General features: G+C 29.5%; 2 protein-coding genes across 2 annotated transcripts; both read right to left on the bottom strand.

Moving 5' to 3' along the window:
• Positions 1 to 1,940: 1,940 nt before the first annotated feature.
• Positions 1,941 to 7,281, bottom strand: LOC121120003 (alkaline phosphatase, tissue-nonspecific isozyme-like). Its single transcript, XM_071889343.1, has 7 exons — positions 7,035 to 7,281; positions 6,736 to 6,971; positions 3,680 to 4,094; positions 2,737 to 2,927; positions 2,497 to 2,653; positions 2,209 to 2,433; positions 1,941 to 2,144 (listed from the first exon to the last, which is right to left on the bottom strand). The coding sequence occupies exons 1-7, from the start codon at positions 7,120 to 7,122 to the stop codon at positions 1,957 to 1,959; spliced, it is 1,500 nt and encodes a 499-aa protein (XP_071745444.1). The 5' UTR covers positions 7,123 to 7,281; the 3' UTR covers positions 1,941 to 1,956.
• A 3,172-nt stretch (positions 7,282 to 10,453) lies between these two features.
• On the bottom strand, positions 10,454 to 16,111 carry LOC121120255 (alkaline phosphatase, tissue-nonspecific isozyme). The gene is made up of 9 exons (XM_040715100.2): positions 16,004 to 16,111; positions 15,538 to 15,803; positions 15,239 to 15,474; positions 12,191 to 12,606; positions 11,979 to 12,139; positions 11,248 to 11,420; positions 11,008 to 11,164; positions 10,721 to 10,944; positions 10,454 to 10,657 (listed from the first exon to the last, which is right to left on the bottom strand). The coding sequence occupies exons 2-8, from the start codon at positions 15,623 to 15,625 to the stop codon at positions 10,787 to 10,789; spliced, it is 1,389 nt and encodes a 462-aa protein (XP_040571034.1). The 5' UTR covers positions 15,626 to 15,803; positions 16,004 to 16,111; the 3' UTR covers positions 10,454 to 10,657; positions 10,721 to 10,786.
• Positions 16,112 to 23,531: the final 7,420 nt, after the last annotated feature.

Raw genomic sequence — 23,531 nt, 5'->3', positions numbered from 1 at the left:
TTTTCTTACTCCTCCCTACAAAGTTGATTTAACTTGTTCTTTCCCACCTTAGTTCGCCCTTTATCATTTTGAAAAAATATAGAATATTCTTCATGGCATTAAAAAAAATTATACCCTATTTTGGGAATGAAGGAAGAAAATAATAAAAAACAGAGATTTTATAGTTGTTTTCTTTAAAAATTTTCTTTTTATTGTGATATTACTCTATTGTGGCTTTGTTTCAAAGTCAGATAATAAAAAGTGAATAGACCATAATAATCGCTTTAATAAGTACGGTGATTTTTCCTTCTGCAAATTTAAAGTTGATACGAGATATAAAAGTACAACAAGAAATGTACATATTAATATAATCTATTAAATAAATATATTTTATAAATCAATATCATGATTTTATTTGGAAAAAAATTACACTTAAAATTTTCCTATGAAAATATAAGTCTAAATAAAATTTAAAAAATATGAATATGTTAGCAGATATCTATTCCTTCGGAACAGTAGTCTTCCACAATTCTTGAAGATTCAGATTTTTGTGAAAATGATGCAGATAATAATTAGTTGAAACATTTGATGAACATGAAACCAATTGTCCACACAGTCCCAGTAATGCAGGAAAAGTTTCTCAAATCACCATTTCTGAAATAATATTCCAACTTCCTTCGAGGTTATAAAGTACTTCTTATTTATATCACTCAACCACAAATGTCACATTTTATTAAGGCTAAATAGTCGCTTACCATTTATTATGTTTTCACGAACTATACAACATTATTATAAAATATAAATCACTGTAGTCTTGCCACTCAAGTTGAATGGGAGGGCTTTATTGTCTTATAACCCCAAATAAATTTTGGAAAGCAGAGTTGAGTTAGATATTGTTAACATTACATAAAGAGATTCTTAAGGTGTTGAATAAATTATAAAATGAATTTTGCATTAAGAGCAGAGACCAGTACTCTAGTAAAGTCCTTCTTTTCCTAGTCCTCGTGCATTCAAATTCCAAATGCATCCGAGTCAGAGACGAATCTATGAAATTGAAAACATTTTATCAGGACTTGAGTATAGTACTATTATTAATTATAGTTTTGCTATAGACTAAAACTCAGACGCAAAAATAGGGACAACAGCCTTCTTATTCCCATATAACGGATGCAGAGAAAAGCAATTCCTGACATTCCTATTTAAAATTATCTGAATATTGAACAATCCTATAGCAGATAACTTCAATGTAGATATCGCTAACAATGACACATAATTTTATGTGTTGATTTATCTCCTTTGTACAAAGAAAAGGCTCATGAAGGAGAATAGTTGATGATTCCATTTGTTAGTAATGTTTTACTACGTTTCAGAGTTGTTAAAAATAATCCTTTGTCATACAAGGCATCAGCTTATCCAAAGCCATGATTCTTACCTCGAGTTTATTCTAGGAACTGAATGTAAAAAAAGTTTGTTTACAGTATCTGAAGGAAAGGTTGTGTGGTAGGTTCCTTGGACGAAATAAGACGAAAGTGACATGGGAAGTCTAACTCTGGAAAAACCCAATACCAACTTATTTCTGAATCATTCTTCTTCTCTTTCTGCTACTCGTCAATCTCCTTCACGTTATACTGAGATTTTTTTTTATGAAAAAAAAGAAAAGAAAAAAAACACAACTAAATTACATGTTCTATATTTATTCATTCGTCGCAGTCGTCAAGGAAATCGACAACTTTTTTCCTCCAAAGGAGCACAAATTCAACTTTCATTTTATAAAAAAAGTATTATAAGCTCAACACACTTTTTTTTTTTTTTTTTTTTTTTTTTTTTTAAAAAGAAAAAAAAAATAACTCAGAATATTACATATACTTTACAAGATGATGTCTCAACCACAATGACTCTAAAATACCCCCCTTAGATACTTGAAAAGTTGTCAAAAGAATTTTATAATGATTACAAGTCCATTTTCATCATTATCTTTTATATTTGCCAATAAATGAAACTAAATACACTTGAACATAAAGTAATGAATAGTGATCCTTTAAATACGTTGGATCCTCCATTGTCGTCACAACGATCTGCGTGGGGTCCAATACAGGCTCCGTAGCTCATAACGTGTGCTACATAGCTTTGTTCATGTACTGAATGAAAGAAGTGTGCCCATGGGCCTGAAAAGGGTTGTGTGAAAAAGTGAAACAAGAAATGGACCAAGGAAAAAATATTGATATTTACCGCGTGCATAGATGGGTACATCTGCCGCCGAATGAGTAGATTCCCAACTTTGAACTGCAGCTGGGTTTAAAAAGTCGGGATCTGTGTATTTCAAATCCTTCATTTCCTTTCGTATTATTTGTTTTTCCTCATCAACATCGTAGTGTTTGTTGAATCCTGGGCTGTTGGCGTAAACCAATATGGGCAGAGACTTTTTATCAACTCCCTTCATTGTATCACTTGGTCCTATGATTAAGTCAAATTATACTATGTGTGTGAGTAGCTGATTAGAATAATTTTATGTGTCACCTCTTACATCCACTCCTCTTTGCTCATAGGCTCCAAAACTTATACTGTGTCCATGATCCGCCGTTACGATTATTAGAGTATCTTCTTCACTTGTCATATTTAGAGCCGTCAAAACTGCGTCATCAAATGCTGATGTTTCCATCAATGCACGATTTGCCTTTTAGAATGGGGATTGTTGTGAATTTTCAGAGGGCAATTTATGTATGACTAGATAATACTAAAAAAATAATAATTCCTTACCTTCCCTTCATGGTGACCCTTGTCAATTTTGGCTCCTTCAACCATGAGGAAAAATCCTTCTGGATTCTTTTGGAGTATCTTCAGAGCAGATTCAGTCATTTCAGAAATAGAGGGCTGTGAATTTGAGTCTTTTTCTGCTGATACGTACTCCATGTGGCTCTCAGAGAACAAGCCTAAGACAATAACAACATTTCAATACTGTTAAATAAATAACTATGGCAAGGTCATTTATACATGTAAATAAATCTACGTTGTTGAATATATTTTGGTATGTATGTATTTAAAAATTCATATTTACGATCCCTTACATGAATTACACGCTATGAGAAGTATATATAAGATCAGAGACGTGGTGAAAGACAAAGATTTTCTTAATTTTGAATCATGATATTGTTACGAAACATTCGTTTGAATGGAATATATATATATTAAATGTATTTTGCTCATTTCCAAATCAATGATTATGGTATAACTACCATTGAGATCACATTATACATAAATTGTATCAGTTTTTCTAAGAATAACTTTATACGGCAGTAAATATAAGTTCAACTGAAAACTTAGATAAAACACATTTTTGTCGTTTTAAGCACTCAGTAATATGAAATTCAAAGGAAACTGTATCATAAAAGAACAAAAAACAATTATTTACTAATATATAATTTTGCTGTCAAACACTTAACAACATCTATGTTGTATTATTTAGAATGTTAAATATATGTAATACATACCCAAGACGTAATCTGTGTTCTCGTAATCAAGTTCAAGCAATTCATCTTTTGTTGTTACGTATCTACCCTTCATGTTTTCCATCCCAAGTACGTTACTTTTATTCATCCATGACTCTATCAAATTAAGTCCGTCCGTTCTCCAGCAGTTAAAACCATCATAGCTGTTCAGATAATGAAAAATGAAAATCGACGCACTTTAGAAAAACCCTTACTTAACATCCTTTTGTTTAGGCCTCCAAGTGGTACGACCCCACCCAGAATCACTCTTGCTTTTTTCCCCGGAGATCTCTTGGCCATTTGAAATGTAATATCTTTAGCTCCAATTTCACTTGCTCCGTCTGGCATAGCCTTGTCACATTCCCATTTCCTGAGGGCACTATGGGCTACGAGGCTTGAAGGAGTAGCATGAGATACTCTAGAAGTGGTCACAAAGCCTGTAGACTTATTTGCTAGTTGTGACCAGGTCATGATATTGGTTACCCAGGCAGATTCATTGACATGGGATTCTAAGCTTCCCTTTTTGCAAGAATTATCTAGGCCAACACAGTAGTAATTGGTTTTGATTCCACTATAGAGAGCAGAGGCTGTAGCGGCAGAATCTGGGCTCTGTGCATCCACATTGTAAACCTGGTGTTGAAGGGAAAATATAAGTCAGCCTATAAGTCAAATCCTTATATTTCTCTTAAACATTATGAATGAATGTAAACAAAATATTGATTATAAATTAATATATATTTTGTGTATCTTTTGAAAAATCACTTTGATTAAGTATACATAATATATTCACTTTCTCTGTTCTAATTATTAATTTAATGAATTTCAAATCTGATTCATTTCAGTTTCTTCCGAAATGGATACAAAGTACATACCTACAAATATTAGAGAGTAGTTTGTTTTTATCAACAGAATTATAATTACAAAAGAACGACAATGAAGTAAAGACAAAATAAACTGTTGTCATACCGGGGATGACTAATGAAATCTGTAATTAAATATGAATTACATTTAGTTAGAGAAAGTTGAAAACATAGATTTTTTTTTTAAATGAATAAATAGATATACAATATATATATATATATCGTATATATATACTGAAGACGCCCCTGTATATGTAGATATGTAATCCTTCGTTAATTCAGAATTTTTTACACAACTACGTATGAATTGTTCGTATGATGATGCAAGCTGCTTCAAAAATAATATATTTCCTTCATTTGCCAATAACAGCATTTGGTCTTCACGTAAATTATAGGTTTGGGAAAAATAATTCCGTATTTTTCGCTTTATTTCCATGCTTTATAAGAAGTGTGCTACAATCATCGAATTTAAACCAAGTATGCTCCGTTCTGTTGCATAACTTTTTGCTAACAAGATATTCTTAATTAAAAAAAGAGCGAGAAATACGAAATTTCTTTTCCCCCAACATAATATTATCAATAATCTATAGAAATAATAATAATTCCTGGATTGCAGATGTTGACTGATGTTACAAATATGAGATCAAATATACAAATAAGTTGTAATCTTTATAGCTCTGGTACATTGAAATGACGCTATGTGAACAAAACTTTCATTAATTACGTATATATATTAGCAGGAAATATGGTAGACTCAGTTATTATGAAATTGGGGTATTTTTTAAGTCATGATAAATAAATTAATCAATTCAAATTTTGATTCTTCCTTCGATTAAATAAGTTAATTCAAATTTTGTTTTAAATAATTCCAATGGAAATCAGAAAAGGATATTTCTTTATGAATAAAGCTACTTTAGGAGAGGACAAAAGCCGATTTTTTAATCGATTGTAAATATTATGTACATAGTATCATTGATGCTCCTATGAATGAATGATCAAATATATAATATACTATACGCTAATATGGTAAAAAATGAGTAAGGGTTTGAAATAAATTAATAAAATCACAAATTGGATAAAAGTCGTTATAATTTATCAAATTCATCGACTTCTAAATTTTATAAAAAATAATAGGTACTTGATGAAATCGTGGAGAAGAAAATGAATTTGAGAGAAGAAAACAGTTGAATTCACATCCGATGAAGAGACTACGGGGATAAAAATCTGAAAAAAAGATATCTAAACTTTTTTCTTATGTTCTATGATCTAGTTGCAAAATTTGCTATAACCATTGATCACAAAATGGAGTAACTTAATTGATTGAAGTTTATAAAATGATAATGGATAATCAAGGTATATTATAATCACTTAGAAGTAAGATGTTGTATAATCCTTCGAAAAATGTGCGGAAATTTTAAAAGTCAACAAAACCTCAGAAGTTCACCTTTTCCTATTAATAATGACGAAGGGCAACTCTTTATAATCCTTCGTAAAAACCTTTATAAATGATATAAATATTATTAAGTCTTACATTGGAATATTTTGGATTTAAAAAAAAATAATGTAAATATCTTTACATTAATTTAAATATAACCAAGCCCGTTACAATTATGGGTAGGATCACATAGAATATCTCCTCCTCTGTTACTGAGGTTTGGTCACGGGTCTGATTATAATTATCTGTATAATTATTATAAACACATTATTATTATAAAACTTTTACAATAAAAGTACGTAAACGACTTATTTGATTTAAAAATACCTCCATCCCAATAAAAAAATATTTTTTTATATCTCGGAGCAAAATTTGACACCTTGAATCACATATGCCAACAATAAAATAAATACTAGATTAAATCCGCCTCGTGATTTGGGGAAGAAACAAGGACTCTTGAATACTTCCTGCTGTTTAAAAAGTAATTTCTTTACTTTTTCAGAGTCGCAAATACGTAATTAATTGCCTTATTCTATCACAACACTAATAAACAACAAACTTATGAGTAACAAATAAAAAAGTGAGCAATATGAATTACGATAAAGTATAGCAATTCATGGTTGATGTAAAGCTTTTAGGAAGGTTCATGATAAATGCATGGATTCAAAATTTAATGGATATTAAATATCGTCTTATACTTGAACAATAAATGATATAATTACTATAATATGATTTAGACGCGTCTGAATTGTGTAGTCCAAAACAATTGTCGAATAGTTATTATCTGTCCCTGGCGTCTATTAAGATACATTTTTAAATATTTGAAAATACTTTAAAATGTCTAAATGATTAATGATTTGGACGTTGAGATGGTTGAAATTATAAAAACATTGAAAAAATTGCAGTTTGACTACTCATGATAGATATAAACAAAATTTAAAGAAACCACATTATACTTAATCCATTTCGAAATTACCTTACTCAATCCTATATGTGGAAACTTGTCAAAGGAGAGATAACTCTCCTCGCCTCCACGAGTAGATCCTTGAGATTGTGCTTTAAATATTCGAGTTGCAGAAATCGTGGGTAAGCCCATACCATCTCCAATAAATAAAATTATATTTCTCGCCTTTTCTGTATTGATTCTTTTCCGATATAGTTCCTCAGCCACTCTTAATTCTTCCTTTCCAAAGTCCATCCAATACTTTTGGTCTGGAATATTAAAGGTTCAATTAAAAAACTGCTCCATAAATAAAATATATTTTTGCAAACTACCTTCGTTCTTGGTTTTTCCCCGAGAAGAAGGCGAGAATACAGCGGATTGAACATCTAAGATGAGGAAAACTAAAATAAGGCAAAGCATCTCTCGTTCTTTCTCTTGTCACGCCGATGTTGTAAACACAACTAAGGGAAAAATTGATTCTCTTCATACGTTATTTTAGCTCTACATTTTGTATTTGTCTTAAGCTCATCAATGATGATAAGGTTTAACATGAAGTGATCATCATCCTTCCATGAAATATATAATTAAATCTAATTACCTAATTATAAAATATTTTGTATTAAAATTTTATTTAAAACATTGTCACAATCTATTTTTTTTTTTTTTTTTCGTAAATCCATTTTTTTGTTTTATTAAAAAGGGGCAAAAATATACTGTGTATTTTTTTGTCAGGTGTGGATGTTTTTACTTTTTTCATGATCAGTATTCTCAACATTGATTGGTGTAATTAAGCTTACCTCTTCTTAAGCTGTTAACAATTCTCAACAAGCTAACTTCAATTTAACTCGTTCAGAGCCTAAAAACTAAAACTTTGTCACTTTATATATATTATTTATGACAAAAAAATGAACTTTTACATTTCATAAAAATTTAATAATAATATTATGTCGGAGAAAAGGAGCTGAATAAGACAAGACACGCAACATTATTTATCTGGTAAACAATGCAAATATTTATAGGTTAAACTTATGTTTGCATCTAAGTATCTACGTACTATGTACAAAACATGGTGTGTATTTATAACAAATGCGATAGATTATTCACTAAAAACAGCATGGGGTTCTACAACGAAAAAAACCGATATCTGAAAAAAAAGCTGTTGATTAAATTAATAATTTGTTTGTATGTAATATTAATATTTTGTAAACACTTTGCTTGAATACCTCTCTTCTTCATATTGGATTCCTAGACAAAATTATGACCTACATAAATAAATACGTTATTCCCCATGAGTGGGAGAAGTACCGCTAGATATGATTGTATTTTATTCAATTACATATTATCTCAATGACAAGGTATGAAATTATATGAGGACACTGATGAAGAAAAAATATAGACTAGCTATGGATGATATCTACAAAAAAAACTAGCAAAATAATTGTTTTTGTACAAAAACTCTAAATATAGTAGAATGACAAAGAAAAAAAGAGAAATTTTACTCGAGCCAACTTACAATTATGGAGTTTATATGGATTTAGTAATTATTGAGCAATTTAGAGTAAATATCATGCTCAATAAAAGAGTTAAGTAAATTAGTTGGATTCAATAACAAAAACAATAGTTTTTTTTTTTTTAGACTATGGGCCGAAACAAACATATTTTAGTCAGGATTTTTTTTTTGTACATGAAGTTGTGTAGATTTTATTATAATGTCGCCGTATAGTCAGGTCTCAGTAAGTAAATGCATGAATTTCTCAACTACAGGATAATCAGACTCAATAGATAATCACGCAACCTGTATTCTAGATACCAATTGATTTGTCGTGTTTATATTTTTTTCTTACTCCTCCCTACAAAGTTGATTTAACTTGTTCTTTCCCACCTTAGTTCGCCCTTTATCATTTTGAAAAAATATAGAATATTCTCCATGGCATTAAAAAAATTATACCCTATTTTGGGAATGAAGGAAGAAAATAATAAAAAACAGAGATTTTATAGTTGTTTTCTTTAAAAATTTTCTTTTTATTGTGATATTACTCTATTGTGGCTTTGTTTCAAAGTCAGATAATAAAAAGTGAATAGACCATAATACTCGCTTTAATAAGTACGGTGATTTTTCCTTCTGCAAATTTAAAGTTGATACGAGATATAAAAAGTACAACAAGAAATGTACATATTAATATAATCTATTAAATAAATATATATTATAAATCAATATCATGATTTTATCTGGAAAAAATTACACTTAAAATTTTCCTATGAAAATATAAGTCTAAATAAAATTTAAAAAATATGAATATGTTAGCAGATATCTATTCCTTCGGAACAGTAGTCTTCCACAATTCTTGAAGATTCAGATTTTTTGGAAAATGATGCAGATAATAATTAGTTGAAACATTTGATGAACATGAAACCAATTGTCCACACAGTCCCAGTAATGCAGGAAAAGTTTCTCAAATCACCATTTCTGAAATAATATTCCAACTTCCTTCGAGGTTATAAAGTACTTCTTATTTATATCACTCAACCACAATTGTCACATTTTATTAAGGCTAAATAGTCGCTTACCATTTATTATGTTTTCACGAACTATACAACATTATTATAAAATATAAATCACTGTAGTCTTGCCACTCAAGTTGAATGGGAGGGCTTTATTGTCTTATAACCCCAAATAAATTTTGGAAAGCAGAGTTGAGTTAGATATTGTTAACATTACATAAAGAGATTCTTAAGGTGTTGAATAAATTATAAAATGAATTTTGCATTAAGAGCAGAGACCAGTACTCTAGTAAAGTCCTTCTTTTCCTAGTCCTCGTGCATTCAAATTCCAAATGCATCCGAGTCAGAGACGAATCTATGAAATTGAAAACATTCTATCAGGACTTGAGTATAGTACTATTATTAATTATAGTTTTGCTATAGACTAAAACTCAGACGCAAAAATAGGGACAACAGCCTTCTTATTCCCATATAACCGATGCAGAGAACAGCAATTCCTGACATTCCTATTTAAAATTATCTGAATATTGAACAATCCTATAGCAGATAACTTCAATGTAGATATCGCTAACAATGACACATAATTTTATGTGTTGATTTATCTCCTTTGTACAAAGAAAAGGCTCATGAAGGAGAATAGTTGATGATTCCATTTGTTAGTAGTGTTTTACTACGTTTCAGAGTTGTTAAAAATAATCCTTTGTCATACAAGGCATCAGCTTATCCAAAGCCATGATTCTTACCTCGAGTTTATTCTAGGAACTGAATGTAAAAAAAGTTTGTTTACAGTATCTGAAGGAAAGGTTGTGTGGTAGGTTCCTTGGACGAAATAAGACGAAAGTGACATGGGGAAGTCTAACTCTGGAAAAACCCAATACCAACTTATTTCTGAATCATTCTTCTTCTCTTTCTGCTACTCGTCAATCTCCTTCACGTTATACTGAGATTTTTTTTTATGAAAAAAAAGAAAAGAAAAAAAAAACACAACTAAATTACATGTTCTATATTTATTCATTCGTCGCAGTCGTCAAGGAAATCGACAACTTTTTTTCCTCCAAAGGAGCACAAATTCAACTTTCATTTTATAAAAAAGTGTTATAAGCTCAACACACTTTTTTTTAAAAGAAAAAAATAACTCAGAATATTACATATACTTTACAAGATGATGTCTCAACCACAATGACTCTAAAATACCCCCCTTAGATACTTGAAAAGTTGTCAAAAGAATTTTATAATGATTACAAGTCCATTTTCATCATTATCTTTTATATTTGCCAATAAATGAAACTAAATACACTTGAACATAAAGTAATGAATAGTGATCCTTTAAATACGTTGGATCCTCCATTGTCGTCACAACGATCTGCGTGGGGTCCAATACAGGCTCCGTAGCTCATAACGTGTGCTACATAGCTTTGTTCATGTACTGAATGAAAGAAGTGTGCCCATGGGCCTGAAAAGGGTTGTGTGAAAAAGTGAAACAAGAAATGGACCAAGGAAAAATATTGATATTTACCGCGTGCATAGATGGGTACATCTGCCGCCGAATGAGTAGATTCCCAACTTTGAACTGCAGCTGGGTTTAAAAGTCGGGATCTGTGTATTTCAAATCCTTCATTTCCTTTCGTATTATTTGTTTTTCCTCATCAACATCGTAGTGTTTGTTGAATCCTGGGCTGTTGGCGTAAACCAATATGGGCAGAGACTTTTTATCAACTCCCTTCATTGTATCACTTGGTCCTATGATTAAGTCAAATTATACTATGTGTGTGAGTAGCTGATTAGAATAATTTTATGTGTCACCTCTTACATCCACTCCTCTTTGCTCATAGGCTCCAAAACTTATACTGTGTCCATGATCCGCCGTTACGATTATTAGAGTATCTTCTTCACTTGTCATATTTAGAGCCGTCAAAACTGCGTCATCAAATGCTGATGTTTCCATCAATGCACGATTTGCCTTTTAGAATGGGGATTGTTGTGAATTTTCAGAGGGCAATTTATGTATGACTAGATAATACTAAAAAAATAATAATTCCTTACCTTCCCTTCATGGTGACCCTTGTCAATTTTGGCTCCTTCAACCATGAGGAAAAATCCTTCTGGATTCTTTTGGAGTATCTTCAGAGCAGATTCAGTCATTTCAGAAATAGAGGGCTGTGAATTTGAGTCTTTTTCTGCTGATACGTACTCCATGTGGCTCTCAGAGAACAAGCCTAAGACAATAACAACATTTCAATACTGTTAAATAAATAACTATGGCAAGGTCATTTATACATGTAAATAAATCTACGTTGTTGAATATATTTTGGTATGTATGTATTTAAAAATTCATATTTACGATCCCTTACATGAATTACACGCTATGAGAAGTATATATAAGATCAGAGACGTGGTGAAAGACAAAGATTTTCTTAATTTTGAATCATGATATTGTTACGAAACATTCGTTTGAATGGAATATATATATATTAAATGTATTTTGCTCATTTCCAAATCAATGATTATGGTATAACTACCATTGAGATCACATTATACATAAATTGTATCAGTTTTTCTAAGAATAACTTTATACGGCAGTAAATATAAGTTCAACTGAAAACTTAGATAAAACACATTTTTGTCGTTTTAAGCACTCAGTAATATGAAATTCAAAGGAAACTGTATCATAAAAGAACAAAAAACAATTATTTACTAATATATAATTTTGCTGTCAAACACTTAACAACATCTATGTTGTATTATTTAGAATGTTAAATATATGTAATACATACCCAAGACGTAATCTGTGTTCTCGTAATCAAGTTCAAGCAATTCATCTTTTGTTGTTACGTATCTACCCTTCATGTTTTCCATCCCAAGTACGTTACTTTTATTCATCCATGACTCTATCAAATTAAGTCCGTCCGTTCTCCAGCAGTTAAAACCATCATAGCTGTTCAGATAATGAAAAATGAAAATCGACGCACTTTAGAAAAACCCTTACTTAACATCCTTTTGTTTAGGCCTCCAAGTGGTACGACCCCCACCCAGAATCACTCTTGCTTTTTTCCCCGGAGATCTCTTGGCCATTTGAAATGTAATATCTTTAGCTCCAATTTCACTTGCTCCGTCTGGCATAGCCTTGTCACATTCCCATTTCCTGAGGGCACTATGGGCTACGAGGCTTGAAGGAGTAGCATGAGATACTCTAGAAGTGGTCACAAAGCCTGTAGACTTATTTGCTAGTTGTGACCAGGTCATGATATTGGTTACCCAGGCAGATTCATTGACATGGGATTCTAAGCTTCCCTTTTTGCAAGAATTATCTAGGCCAACACAGTAGTAATTGGTTTTGATTCCACTATAGAGAGCAGAGGCTGTAGCGGCAGAATCTGGGCTCTGTGCATCCACATTGTAAACCTGGTGTTGAAGGGAAAATATAAGTCAGCCTATAAGTCAAATCCTTATATTTCTCTTAAACATTATGAATGAATGTAAACAAAATATTGATTATAAATTAATATATATTTTGTGTATCTTTTGAAAAATCACTTTGATTAAGTATACATAATATATTCACTTTCTCTGTTCTAATTATTAATTTAATGAATTTCAAATCTGATTCATTTCAGTTTCTTCCGAAATGGATACAAAGTACATACCTACAAATATTAGAGAGTAGTTTGTTTTTATCAACAGAATTATAATTACAAAAGAACGACAATGAAGTAAAGACAAAATAAACTGTTGTCATACCGGGGATGACTAATGAAATCTGTAATTAAATATGAATTACATTTAGTTAGAGAAAGTTGAAAACATAGATTTTTTTTTTTAAATGAATAAATAGATATACAATATATATATATATATACTGAAGACGCCCCTGTATATGTAGATATGTAATCCTTCGTTAATTCAGAATTTTTTACACAACTACGTATGAATTGTTCGTATGATGATGCAAGCTGCTTCAAAAATAATATATTTCCTTCATTTGCCAATAACAGCATTTGGTCTTCACGTAAATTATAGGTTTGGGAAAAATAATTCCGTATTTTTCGCTTTATTTCCATGCTTTATAAGAAGTGTGCTACAATCATCGAATTTAAACCAAGTATGCTCCGTTCTGTTGCATAACTTTTGCTAACAAGATATTCTTAATTAAAAAAAGAGCGAGAAATACGAAATTTCTTTTCCCCCAACATAATATTATCAATAATCTATAGAAATAATAATAATTCCTGGATTGCAGATGTTGACTGATGTTACAAATATGAGATCAAATATACAAATAAGTTGTAATCTTTATAGCTCTGGTACATTGAAATGACGCTATGTGAACAAAACTTTCATTAATTACGTATATATATTAGCAGGAAATATGGTAGACTCAGTTATTATGAAATTGGGGTATTTTTTAAGTCATGATAAATAAATTAATCAATTCAAATTTTGATTCTTCCTTCGATTAAATAAGTTAATTCAAATTTTGTTTTAAATAATTCCAATGGAAATCAGAAAAGGATATTTCTTTATGAATAAAGCTACTTTAGGAGAGGACAAAAGCCGATTTTTTAATCGATTGTAAATATTATGTACATAGTATCATTGATGCTCCTATGAATGAATGATCAAATATATAATATACTATACGCTAATATGGTAAAAAATGAGTAAGGGTTTGAAATAAATTAATAAAATCACAAATTGGATAAAAGTCGTTATAATTTATCAAATTCATCGACTTCTAAATTTTATAAAAAATAATAGGTACTTGATGAAATCGTGGAGAAGAAAATGAATTTGAGAGAAGAAAACAGTTGAATTCACATCCGATGAAGAGACTACGGGGATAAAAATCTGAAAAAAAGATATCTAAACTTTTTTCTTATGTTCTATGATATAGTTGCAAAATTTGCTATAACCATTGATCACAAAATGGAGTAACTTAATTGATTGAAGTTTATAAAATGATAATGGATAATCAAGGTATATTATAATCACTTAGAAGTAAGATGTTGTATAATCCTTCGAAAAATGTGCGGAAATTTTAAAAGTCAACAAAACCTCAGAAGTTCACCTTTTCCTATTAATAATGACGAAGGGCAACTCTTTATAATCCTTCGTAAAAACCTTTATAAATGATATAAATATTATTAAGTCTTACATTGGAATATTTTGGATTTAAAAAAAAATAATGTAAATATCTTTACATTAATTTAAATATAACCAAGCCCGTTACAATTATGGGTAGGATCACATAGAATATCTCCTCCTCTGTTACTGAGGTTTGGTCACGGGTCTGATTATAATTATCTGTATAATTATTATAAACACATTATTATTATAAAACTTTTACAATAAAAGTACGTAAACGACTTATTTGATTTAAAAATACCTCCATCCCAATAAAAAAATATTTTTTTTTATATCTCGGAGCAAAATTTGACACCTTGAATCACATATGCCAACAATAAAATAAATACTAGATTAAATCCGCCTCGTGATTTGGGGAAGAAACAAGGACTCTTGAATACTTCCTGCTGTTTAAAAAGTAATTTCTTTACTTTTTCAGAGTCGCAAATACGTAATTAATTGCCTTATTCTATCACAACACTAATAAACAACAAACTTATGAGTAACAAATAAAAAAGTGAGCAATATGAATTACGATAAAGTATAGCAATTCATGGTTGATGTAAAGCTTTTAGGAAGGTTCATGATAAATGCATGGATTCAAAATTTAATGGATATTAAATATCGTCTTATACTTGAACAATAAATGATATAATTACTATAATATGATTTAGACGCGTCTGAATTGTGTAGTCCAAAACAATTGTCGAATAGTTATTATCTGTCCCTGGCGTCTATTAAGATACATTTTTAAATATTTGAAAATACTTTAAAATGTCTAAATGATTAATGATTTGGACGTTGAGATGGTTGAAATTATAAAAACATTGAAAAAATTGCAGTTTGACTACTCATGATAGATATAAACAAAATTTAAAGAAACCACATTATACTTAATCCATTTCGAAATTACCTTACTCAATCCTATATGTGGAAACTTGTCAAAGGAGAGATAACTCTCCTCGCCTCCACGAGTAGATCCTTGAGATTGTGCTTTAAATATTCGAGTTGCAGAAATCGTGGGTAAGCCCATACCATCTCCAATAAATAAAATTATATTTCTCGCCTTTTCTGTATTGATTCTTTTCCGATATAGTTCCTCAGCCACTCTTAATTCTTCCTTTCCAAAGTCCATCCAATACTTTTGGTCTGGAATATTAAAGGTTCAATTAAAAAACTGCTCCATAAATAAAATATATTTTTGCAAACTACCTTCGTTCTTGGTTTTTCCCCGAGAAGAAGGCGAGAATACAGCGGATTGAACATCTAAGATGAGGAAAACTAAAATAAGGCAAAGCATCTCTCGTTCTTTCTCTTGTCACGCCGATGTTGTAAACACAACTAAGGGAAAAATTGATTCTCTTCATACGTTATTTTAGCTCTACATTTTGTATTTGTCTTAAGCTCATCAATGATGATAAGGTTTAACATGAAGTGATCATCATCCTTCCATGAAATATATAATTAAATCTAATTACCTAATTATAAAATATTTTGTATTAAAATTTTATTTAAAACATTGTCACAATCTATTTTTTTTTTTTTTTTTCGTAAATCCATTTTTTTGTTTTATTAAAAGGGGCAAAAATATACTGTGTATTTTTTTGTCAGGTGTGGATGTTTTTACTTTTTTTTCATGATCAGTATTCTCAACATTGATTGGTGTAATTAAGCTTACCTCTTCTTAAGCTGTTAACAATTCTCAACAAGCTAACTTCAATTTAACTCGTTCAGAGCCTAAAAACTAAAACTTTGTCACTTTATATATATTATTTATGACAAAAAATGAACTTTTTACATTTCATAAAAATTTAATAATAATATTATGTCGGAGAAAAGGAGCTGAATAAGACAAGACACGCAACATTATTTATCTGGTAAACAATGCAAATATTTATAGGTTAAACTTATGTTTGCATCTAAGTATCTACGTACTATGTACAAAACATGGTGTGTATTTATAACAAATGCGATAGATTATTCACTAAAAACAGCATGGGGTTCTACAACGAAAAAAACCGATATCTGAAAAAAAAAGCTGTTGATTAAATTAATAATTTGTTTGTATGTAATATTAATATTTTGTAAACACTTTGCTTGAATACCTCTCTTCTTCATATTGGATTCCTAGACACAATTATGACCTACATAAATAAATACGTTATTCCCCATGAGTGGGAGAAGTACCGCTAGATATGATTGTATTTTATTCAATTACATATTATCTCAATGACAAGGTATGAAATTATATGAGGACACTGATGAAGAAAAAAATATAGACTAGCTATGGATGATATCTACAAAAAAAACTAGCAAAATAATTGTTTTTGTACAAAAACTCTAAATATAGTAGAATGACAAAGAAAAAAAGAGAAATTTTACTCGAGCCAACTTACAATTATGGAGTTTATATGGATTTAGTAATTATTGAGCAATTTAGAGTAAATATCATGCTCAATAAAAGAGTTAAGTAAATTAGTTGGATTCAATAACAAAAACAATAGTTTTTTTTTTTTTAGACTATGGGCCGAAACAAACATATTTTAGTCAGGATTTTTTTTTTGTACATGAAGTTGTGTAGATTTTATTATAATGTCGCCGTATAGTCAGGTCTCAGTAAGTAAATGCATGAATTTCTCAACTACAGGATAATCAGACTCAATAGATAATCACGCAACCTGTATTCTAGATACCAATTGATTTGTCGTGTTTATATTTTTTTCTTACTCCTCCCTACAAAGTTGATTTAACTTGTTCTTTCCCACCTTAGTTCGCCCTTTATCATTTTTGAAAAAATATAGAATATTCTTCATGGCATTAAAAAAATTATACCCTATTTTGGGAATGAAGGAAGAAAATAATAAAAACAGAGATTTTATAGTTGTTTTCTTTAAAAATTTTCTTTTTATTGTGATATTACTCTATTGTGGCTTTGTTTCAAAGTCAGATAATAAAAAGTGAATAGACCATAATAATCGCTTTAATAAGTACGGTGATTTTTCCTTCTGCAAATTTAAAGTTGATACGAGATATAAAAGTACAACAAGAAATGTACATATTAATATAATCTATTAAATAAATATATATTATAAATCAATATCATGATTTTATCTGGAAAAAAATTACACTTAAAATTTTCCTATGAAAATATAAGTCTAAATAAAATTTAAAAAATATGAATATGTTAGCAGATATCTATTCCTTCGGAACAGTAGTCTTCCACAATTCTTGAAGATTCAGATTTTTGTGAAAATGATGCAGATAATAATTAGTTGAAACATTTGATGAACATGAAACCAATTGTCCACACAGTCCCAGTAATGCAGGAAAAGTTTCTCAAATCACCATTTCTGAAATAATATTCCAACTTCCTTCGAGGTTATAAAGTACTTCTTATTTATATCACTCAACCACAATTGTCACATTTTATTAAGGCTAAATAGTCGCTTACCATTTATTATGTTTTCACGAACTATACAACATTATTATAAAATATAAATCACTGTAGTCTTGCCACTCAAGTTGAATGGGAGGGCTTTATTGTCTTATAACCCCAAATAAATTTTGGAAAGCAGAGTTGAGTTAGATATTGTTAACATTACATAAAGAGATTCTTAAGGTGTTGAATAAATTATAAAATGAATTTTGCATTAAGAGCAGAGACCAGTACTCTAGTAAAGTCCTTCTTTTCCTAGTCCTCGTGCATTCAAATTCCAAATGCATCCGAGTCAGAGACGAATCTATGAAATTGAAAACATTTTATCAGGACTTGAGTATAGTACTATTATTAATTATAGTTTTGCTATAGACTAAAACTCAGACGCAAAAATAGGGACAACAGCCTTCTTATTCCCATATAACCGATGCAGAGAACAGCAATTCCTGACATTCCTATTTAAAATTATCTGAATATTGAACAATCCTATAGCAGATAACTGGGAATAGTTGATGATTCCATTTGTTAATAGTGTTTTAGTACGTTTCAGAGTTGTTAAAAATAATCCTTTGTCATAGAAGGCATTATTAATCACTGGAATTAAATCCTCTTGATGCTCCAGCTTATTCAAAGCCATGATGCTTATCACGAGTATATTTTAGGAACCGAATGTAAACCTTATTTTTTGTTTACGCTATATCAAAGTAAAGTTGCAAGATTTTCTAACTCAGGACCTTATAGTAGACCTCAGCTTCGATTTCATTATTTGGTTTGAAGAAGAAGTAATGAATTTTCTTCCAATTTTTTTTTTTTTTTGCATTAAACTTATCTTTAAAAAGGAAATAAGCATGGGTATCAATTAAACGCAAACATTAACTAACCAAGTAATTCATCCACATCCTGAAGAAAAAAAAAAGGTTAAATTATTACTAAAAATATTATGAATCAACAATATAGTATAATTACAGTTATTACAGTAAGTTACATCGAAACATTTCCATATACAATTAAGGGATAGCAATTGAAACCCAATTTCTAACGATATAAAACCACAAGTATTTCATTGGGAGAATAGTTATTGAAATCAAAAAAAGAATATCTGTGGTAAGCGCAACAGTTTATCCAATCTAACCATTCAAACTGCAATTCACACAGTTAAGGGTTATTCTAGGACCTATCTCCTACATTATTAAGTTATACGTTAAGTATATATTACTCGGAAAAGTTTTAACCCCATTGAAAGAAAATTCGAGTGTTATCGTCAACTTGGTGGTGGTAATTACTTTTGAGTTGCAGACATTTTTTAGAGAGTAAAAAATAAATAAATGGAATTAGGTCCTTATTAAATATGAACATGAGGTCCTTGAGTTTATTAGAATAAATTTTCCCATTCAACTCTTCTTAACAAAATGTTGAAAATGATTCAAAAACATTTCTGTGAATAATTTCTCAAACATCCTATCTAGATTAAGATAAAATTACTAGAATATAAAATGTAATTTATTAGGTATAGCCTTAAACAAAATGAAATGTTTACAACAAAATTTTTGTATTGAATTGGCTTGTTCATCAGAAAATGATCTTATATATGTCAATGAAACTGGAGCACATTATATCTTAAATTCATTGATGGATGCTGTGGATAGAGGTGGGCTCAAAAGACCAACAGACGTCATGTACTTGACTACAATCAAACATTACATAATTTTTTCTTGTAAATACTATAAAAAACACATTATTTACATTTAATAACCCAAGAGATATATTTGCTGTTACTGTAAATACTTTAGTAAAAAAAGAAGAAAAATTTTCTTGGATAATGACAGCAAACTTAATAACTTTTTACATAAAATATCTTGTACAATATGTACATTTTGTTTGTAATTTTTTTTCTCATGAAATGAACAGCCAAAATCATTTTGCTAGAAAAAGAAAGAATTTATCGGATAAAAATAAGTCATCTAAATGAATTAATATACTTTGATCATTAAATTCATAAATTTCGATTGAGTTCCTATTTATTATTAAATAATTATGCCAAGTAAAGTTGTTAACAATCTAATGTTTTCCTTTAACTTTTTCTACAAGTATCATATAAATCATACAATTTCATTAATCACGCAACTATTATAACTATTCACGTAACATAAGTGACTATTAGTTATGTTGTCAAATTGATTTCAAGGAAGGGTGAGCTGTTTTGTTGATTATATAAATATTCAAAAGTTGATGATTGAATCTCAGTCATAGTAAATTAATCTCTTGGGTTCTAGAATTGAAACATTTTTTATAAGATTATTATATACTAATATAGTCTAATACTAAAAGCAATACTTCGTCATAGATAGATAATCATAATCTGGACGCAGCTCAAAAATTATCCAAAGAACTTTGAAAGTATATACTATGCATTGACGTTAATCCGTCTCTTTTAATTATTATATTTAATAAACAATTATAAATTATGTTAATAATTGAAAACCAACCTACGGAGGAGAAAATAAGTAATTGATGGCTTGCGGATTTTGTAAGTTTGCCCACTGACGAAGAAAACAACGTTTTATCGAGTTCATATTCATTTCCGTAATTTAAAGCCACAATCCATCAATTTTATTAATAATTATCTAAGTATACAAAAAAAAATCCTTCGTCATACGAATACATCTGATAGCATTCAGTAATTTTTAATTCCCCTGAATGGATAATAATGTATACTTATAATACATTTTGAATAGTGTCATTTATTTTATGTATACTTATTGCTTAGATAGTTTGGTTTTTATTTGATGGTTTCTTGTCTTATATTACAACGATGTATATCTTTTAAAAAGTAATAAATATATAAGTTAGATAATAAATTACATTTAATTAATGTATCAATTCACTGATATAATTAATAAAATACTTATGTAGGTACATAAAATGCAATACTACTATTATGATTAAAATTACATAGTCACAAAGATGACAAACCAACATTAGAGGTGTCAGCAGGGTGTAGGCTTGAGGGCCTGTACTCCCCCTCCCCCCCAAAAAAAAAAAAAAAATTACTTGACACTAAAAAATTTAATATTTTAAATTTGAAAAAAGAAGAAAGGTATCTGGAAGAGAGAATGAAGAGAAAAAGAAAAAATGAAATTACTATTTCAATAACTTAAATTTTCGTAATTTTATACACTTATAGAGACTTCCCAGTGAAAATTAATGAATTTATGAAAATCTCTTTTATTACAATTTAATTTATGTTTTTTTGTGTGTTTTATTATTTATGGCCACTTTTTATTTATTTATTTTTTGATAGAGATTATTTTGACTTGTTTTGGTAGAAAATAAATAATGGGTAAAAAAAAATATTTAAAATTTAATTTTTTTATTTCTAAAAAGTTTAATTTTCTGTGAATAGCTTTGGATTTAAAAATAAAAATTCCATAAACTATCCCCCCCAAAAAAAAAAAACCTTGCTTAATTGTGTCCTGTATACACTATTCAAATATATTGTATGTTTTTGCACCTATCGTACATAATGGATTTGATGCCACGTGAGTTTACACATTGTGATCTTTAAAGACAACTAAAGAAGAGTGGAGACTCAGTAGAAGAAGTAAATGTTTTTTTCCTTCTCTTAAGCGATTGGCTTTAAATTTTGAGCTGCCATAAGGTTTACTTTAAAGGTCTTGAAAGCAATTTGTATGCTACTTTGTGGACTTAATTAAATTATTTATCATAATTGGCCAATACTTATTAATTCATGATGTATTTGAAAATGGTAACGTGTAGTGCAGTGTGTTATAGCATTAGATCAACTTCGAGTAAAAAGTATCCAGACTTGTTGCTCATGAAAATGTTTAATTTTCCAAAAGACATTAATGGAAAGAAGTTGCCATCAAACGTGCAAATTGGACTCCCACCAAAGACTCCAAAGAATGATATAATTAAATATTTTTGCACTATGTGAGGGATGTGGAAATTAAATTAATGGGTTGTTTTAAAAGGATGACACTGGGCTCCATATTCTAATTATTCATACTTAAATTATTTGCTTTAGGCTCAGATTCAAGAATCAATGTTTCTGTGGCGTTTGATACATAATGCAGTTACTACTTTATTTGAACATTAATTATTTAAATTTATTATTTCCTAATAATTTTACATTTTAGTATTTAATATTTAAAAAGTATTTTTTTAAACTTTATATTTATCTTTACAAATTAAATTTTAAAATGAATTTTATAATAAAGATAATAGAACAAAAATAACTATTTAATAAAAAATAACCATTTTAAATCATAAATCATGAGTGAATAACAGCTATGGTTTTATCAGTCGGTACAATATTTGTAGATGAAGATCCTATTTCTTTCCCTTATATTTTTGTTGTAGTAGTTTATTTTTTGTCTATCCGCTCTTTCTCTTGAGTCCTTTAATCACAACTAGCAATCTACAATCATTTATCCACTCTCAAATTCATAATCTTATCAATGACTGAGTATGAAATGACAAAAATTTTAAATTCCTTTTTCACCTTTGATGGATATACATAAATTAATATAAAAATCCAAGTGTTATGATAAAACTTTTTCGAGTTTGTTATATATGTAGTTAGGTCCTTTAAGTTGTACGGGAGTCAAGTTATGAAAATTCATAAAAAATCCAGTATTTCGTAAATGCACTTCTCAACCTTTCCCAAACTTTTCATTAATTGTTTAGTTTGGATTTCCTTAACATGGAAATGTCTTCTCATAAACAAGAGACAATTGTAACCACAAAATTTCTTTATTTTGAAAAAACGAAAAGTTGGAATATCCCAAGTCTTTATAAATGTTATCCATAAAATTACATAGTGCATCTCACGCTATAGGAAAAAATATATACACCTATGTTTTCAAGTGAAATAAATTGATGAGTGAACAACTTGGCTTCGATGAACGACTAGGTTATAAAACTGAGCCTGTAAGATGATACAATTATAATGAACTACTGTAAGTACTAAGGAAGAAATTAACGTAGTTGCCCTATAATTTAAAAAATAAACATTAATAAAACTAAATATACAAGCGGAATATATATTGTTATGTCACGAACATAAGTTAGTTTTACCTCAATCTGTTTAATGATTATGATACATAATTTTACATCGTAGACATGTGTGCAGTTGGGTAAAAAGACTTAAAACGACAACAGACGTATTTACAATTACAGGAATAATTATAAATACTATTTACGAATATAGTTATCCCTGCATCGTCAAGTACTCATTAACGGACCCATTGTTTATATACACGTACCCTTATCATTAAATGACCCTCACGATAAGATTGATTGCTTACTTTCTAAGCTGTTTAAAAGATCCATGGATTTTCAAGAAAATGTAACGCCTTCCAAGTTCTCCGAGAAGAAATTTTTTTTGGAAACATTTACAATATGTCCAAAAACTGATGGTGGTATTAAAAATATCCGTTTTATAGTAAAATAAATAATTGTTGCTCGGAATCAAATGAAATTTGTCTGATAGAATTTGAGGCATTATGGAATTTTTGTGATGTACTCATTTTTTATTCTTGCATCATATATCAGTATAAAAGGGCTCAAAAAACATCACAGGATATTAGTAGAAATTCAATATCCGAAATGGTGGGAGATCCCTCTTTGGAGACCAGGGCCAAGGCTATTGGCATGATAGAGGGGGGATCCAGCCAGGGAGACGTTGCTCAAAGGTTACAAATTCCTCTCAGGATCATTGAGAATCGGCGTAAGAAAAGGAAGGATGGTC

Source organism: Lepeophtheirus salmonis, chromosome 6 (genome assembly GCF_016086655.4).
Source record: "Lepeophtheirus salmonis chromosome 6, UVic_Lsal_1.4, whole genome shotgun sequence".
Classification (NCBI taxonomy): Eukaryota; Metazoa; Arthropoda; class Copepoda; order Siphonostomatoida; family Caligidae; genus Lepeophtheirus; species Lepeophtheirus salmonis.
This window is presented reverse-complemented; position numbering and strand designations above follow the sequence as displayed.

Excerpts from the sequence above, each read along its gene's own strand:
- LOC121120003 (XM_071889343.1), bottom strand. The coding sequence starts at position 7,122 with ATGCTTTGCCTTATTTTAGTTTTCCTCATCTTAGATGTTCAATCCGCT. Across the intron at positions 6,972-7,034 it reads GGGAAAAACCAAGAACGAAG|ACCAAAAGTATTGGATGGAC; the intron begins GTAGTTTGCAAA and ends TTAATATTCCAG. Across the intron at positions 2,654-2,736 it reads AGGGTCACCATGAAGGGAAG|GCAAATCGTGCATTGATGGA; the intron begins GTAAGGAATTAT and ends CCATTCTAAAAG.
- LOC121120255 (XM_040715100.2), bottom strand. The coding sequence starts at position 15,625 with ATGCTTTGCCTTATTTTAGTTTTCCTCATCTTAGATGTTCAATCCGCT. Across the intron at positions 15,475-15,537 it reads GGGAAAAACCAAGAACGAAG|ACCAAAAGTATTGGATGGAC; the intron begins GTAGTTTGCAAA and ends TTAATATTCCAG. Across the intron at positions 12,140-12,190 it reads CCTAAACAAAAGGATGTTAA|CTATGATGGTTTTAACTGCT; the intron begins GTAAGGGTTTTT and ends TTATCTGAACAG.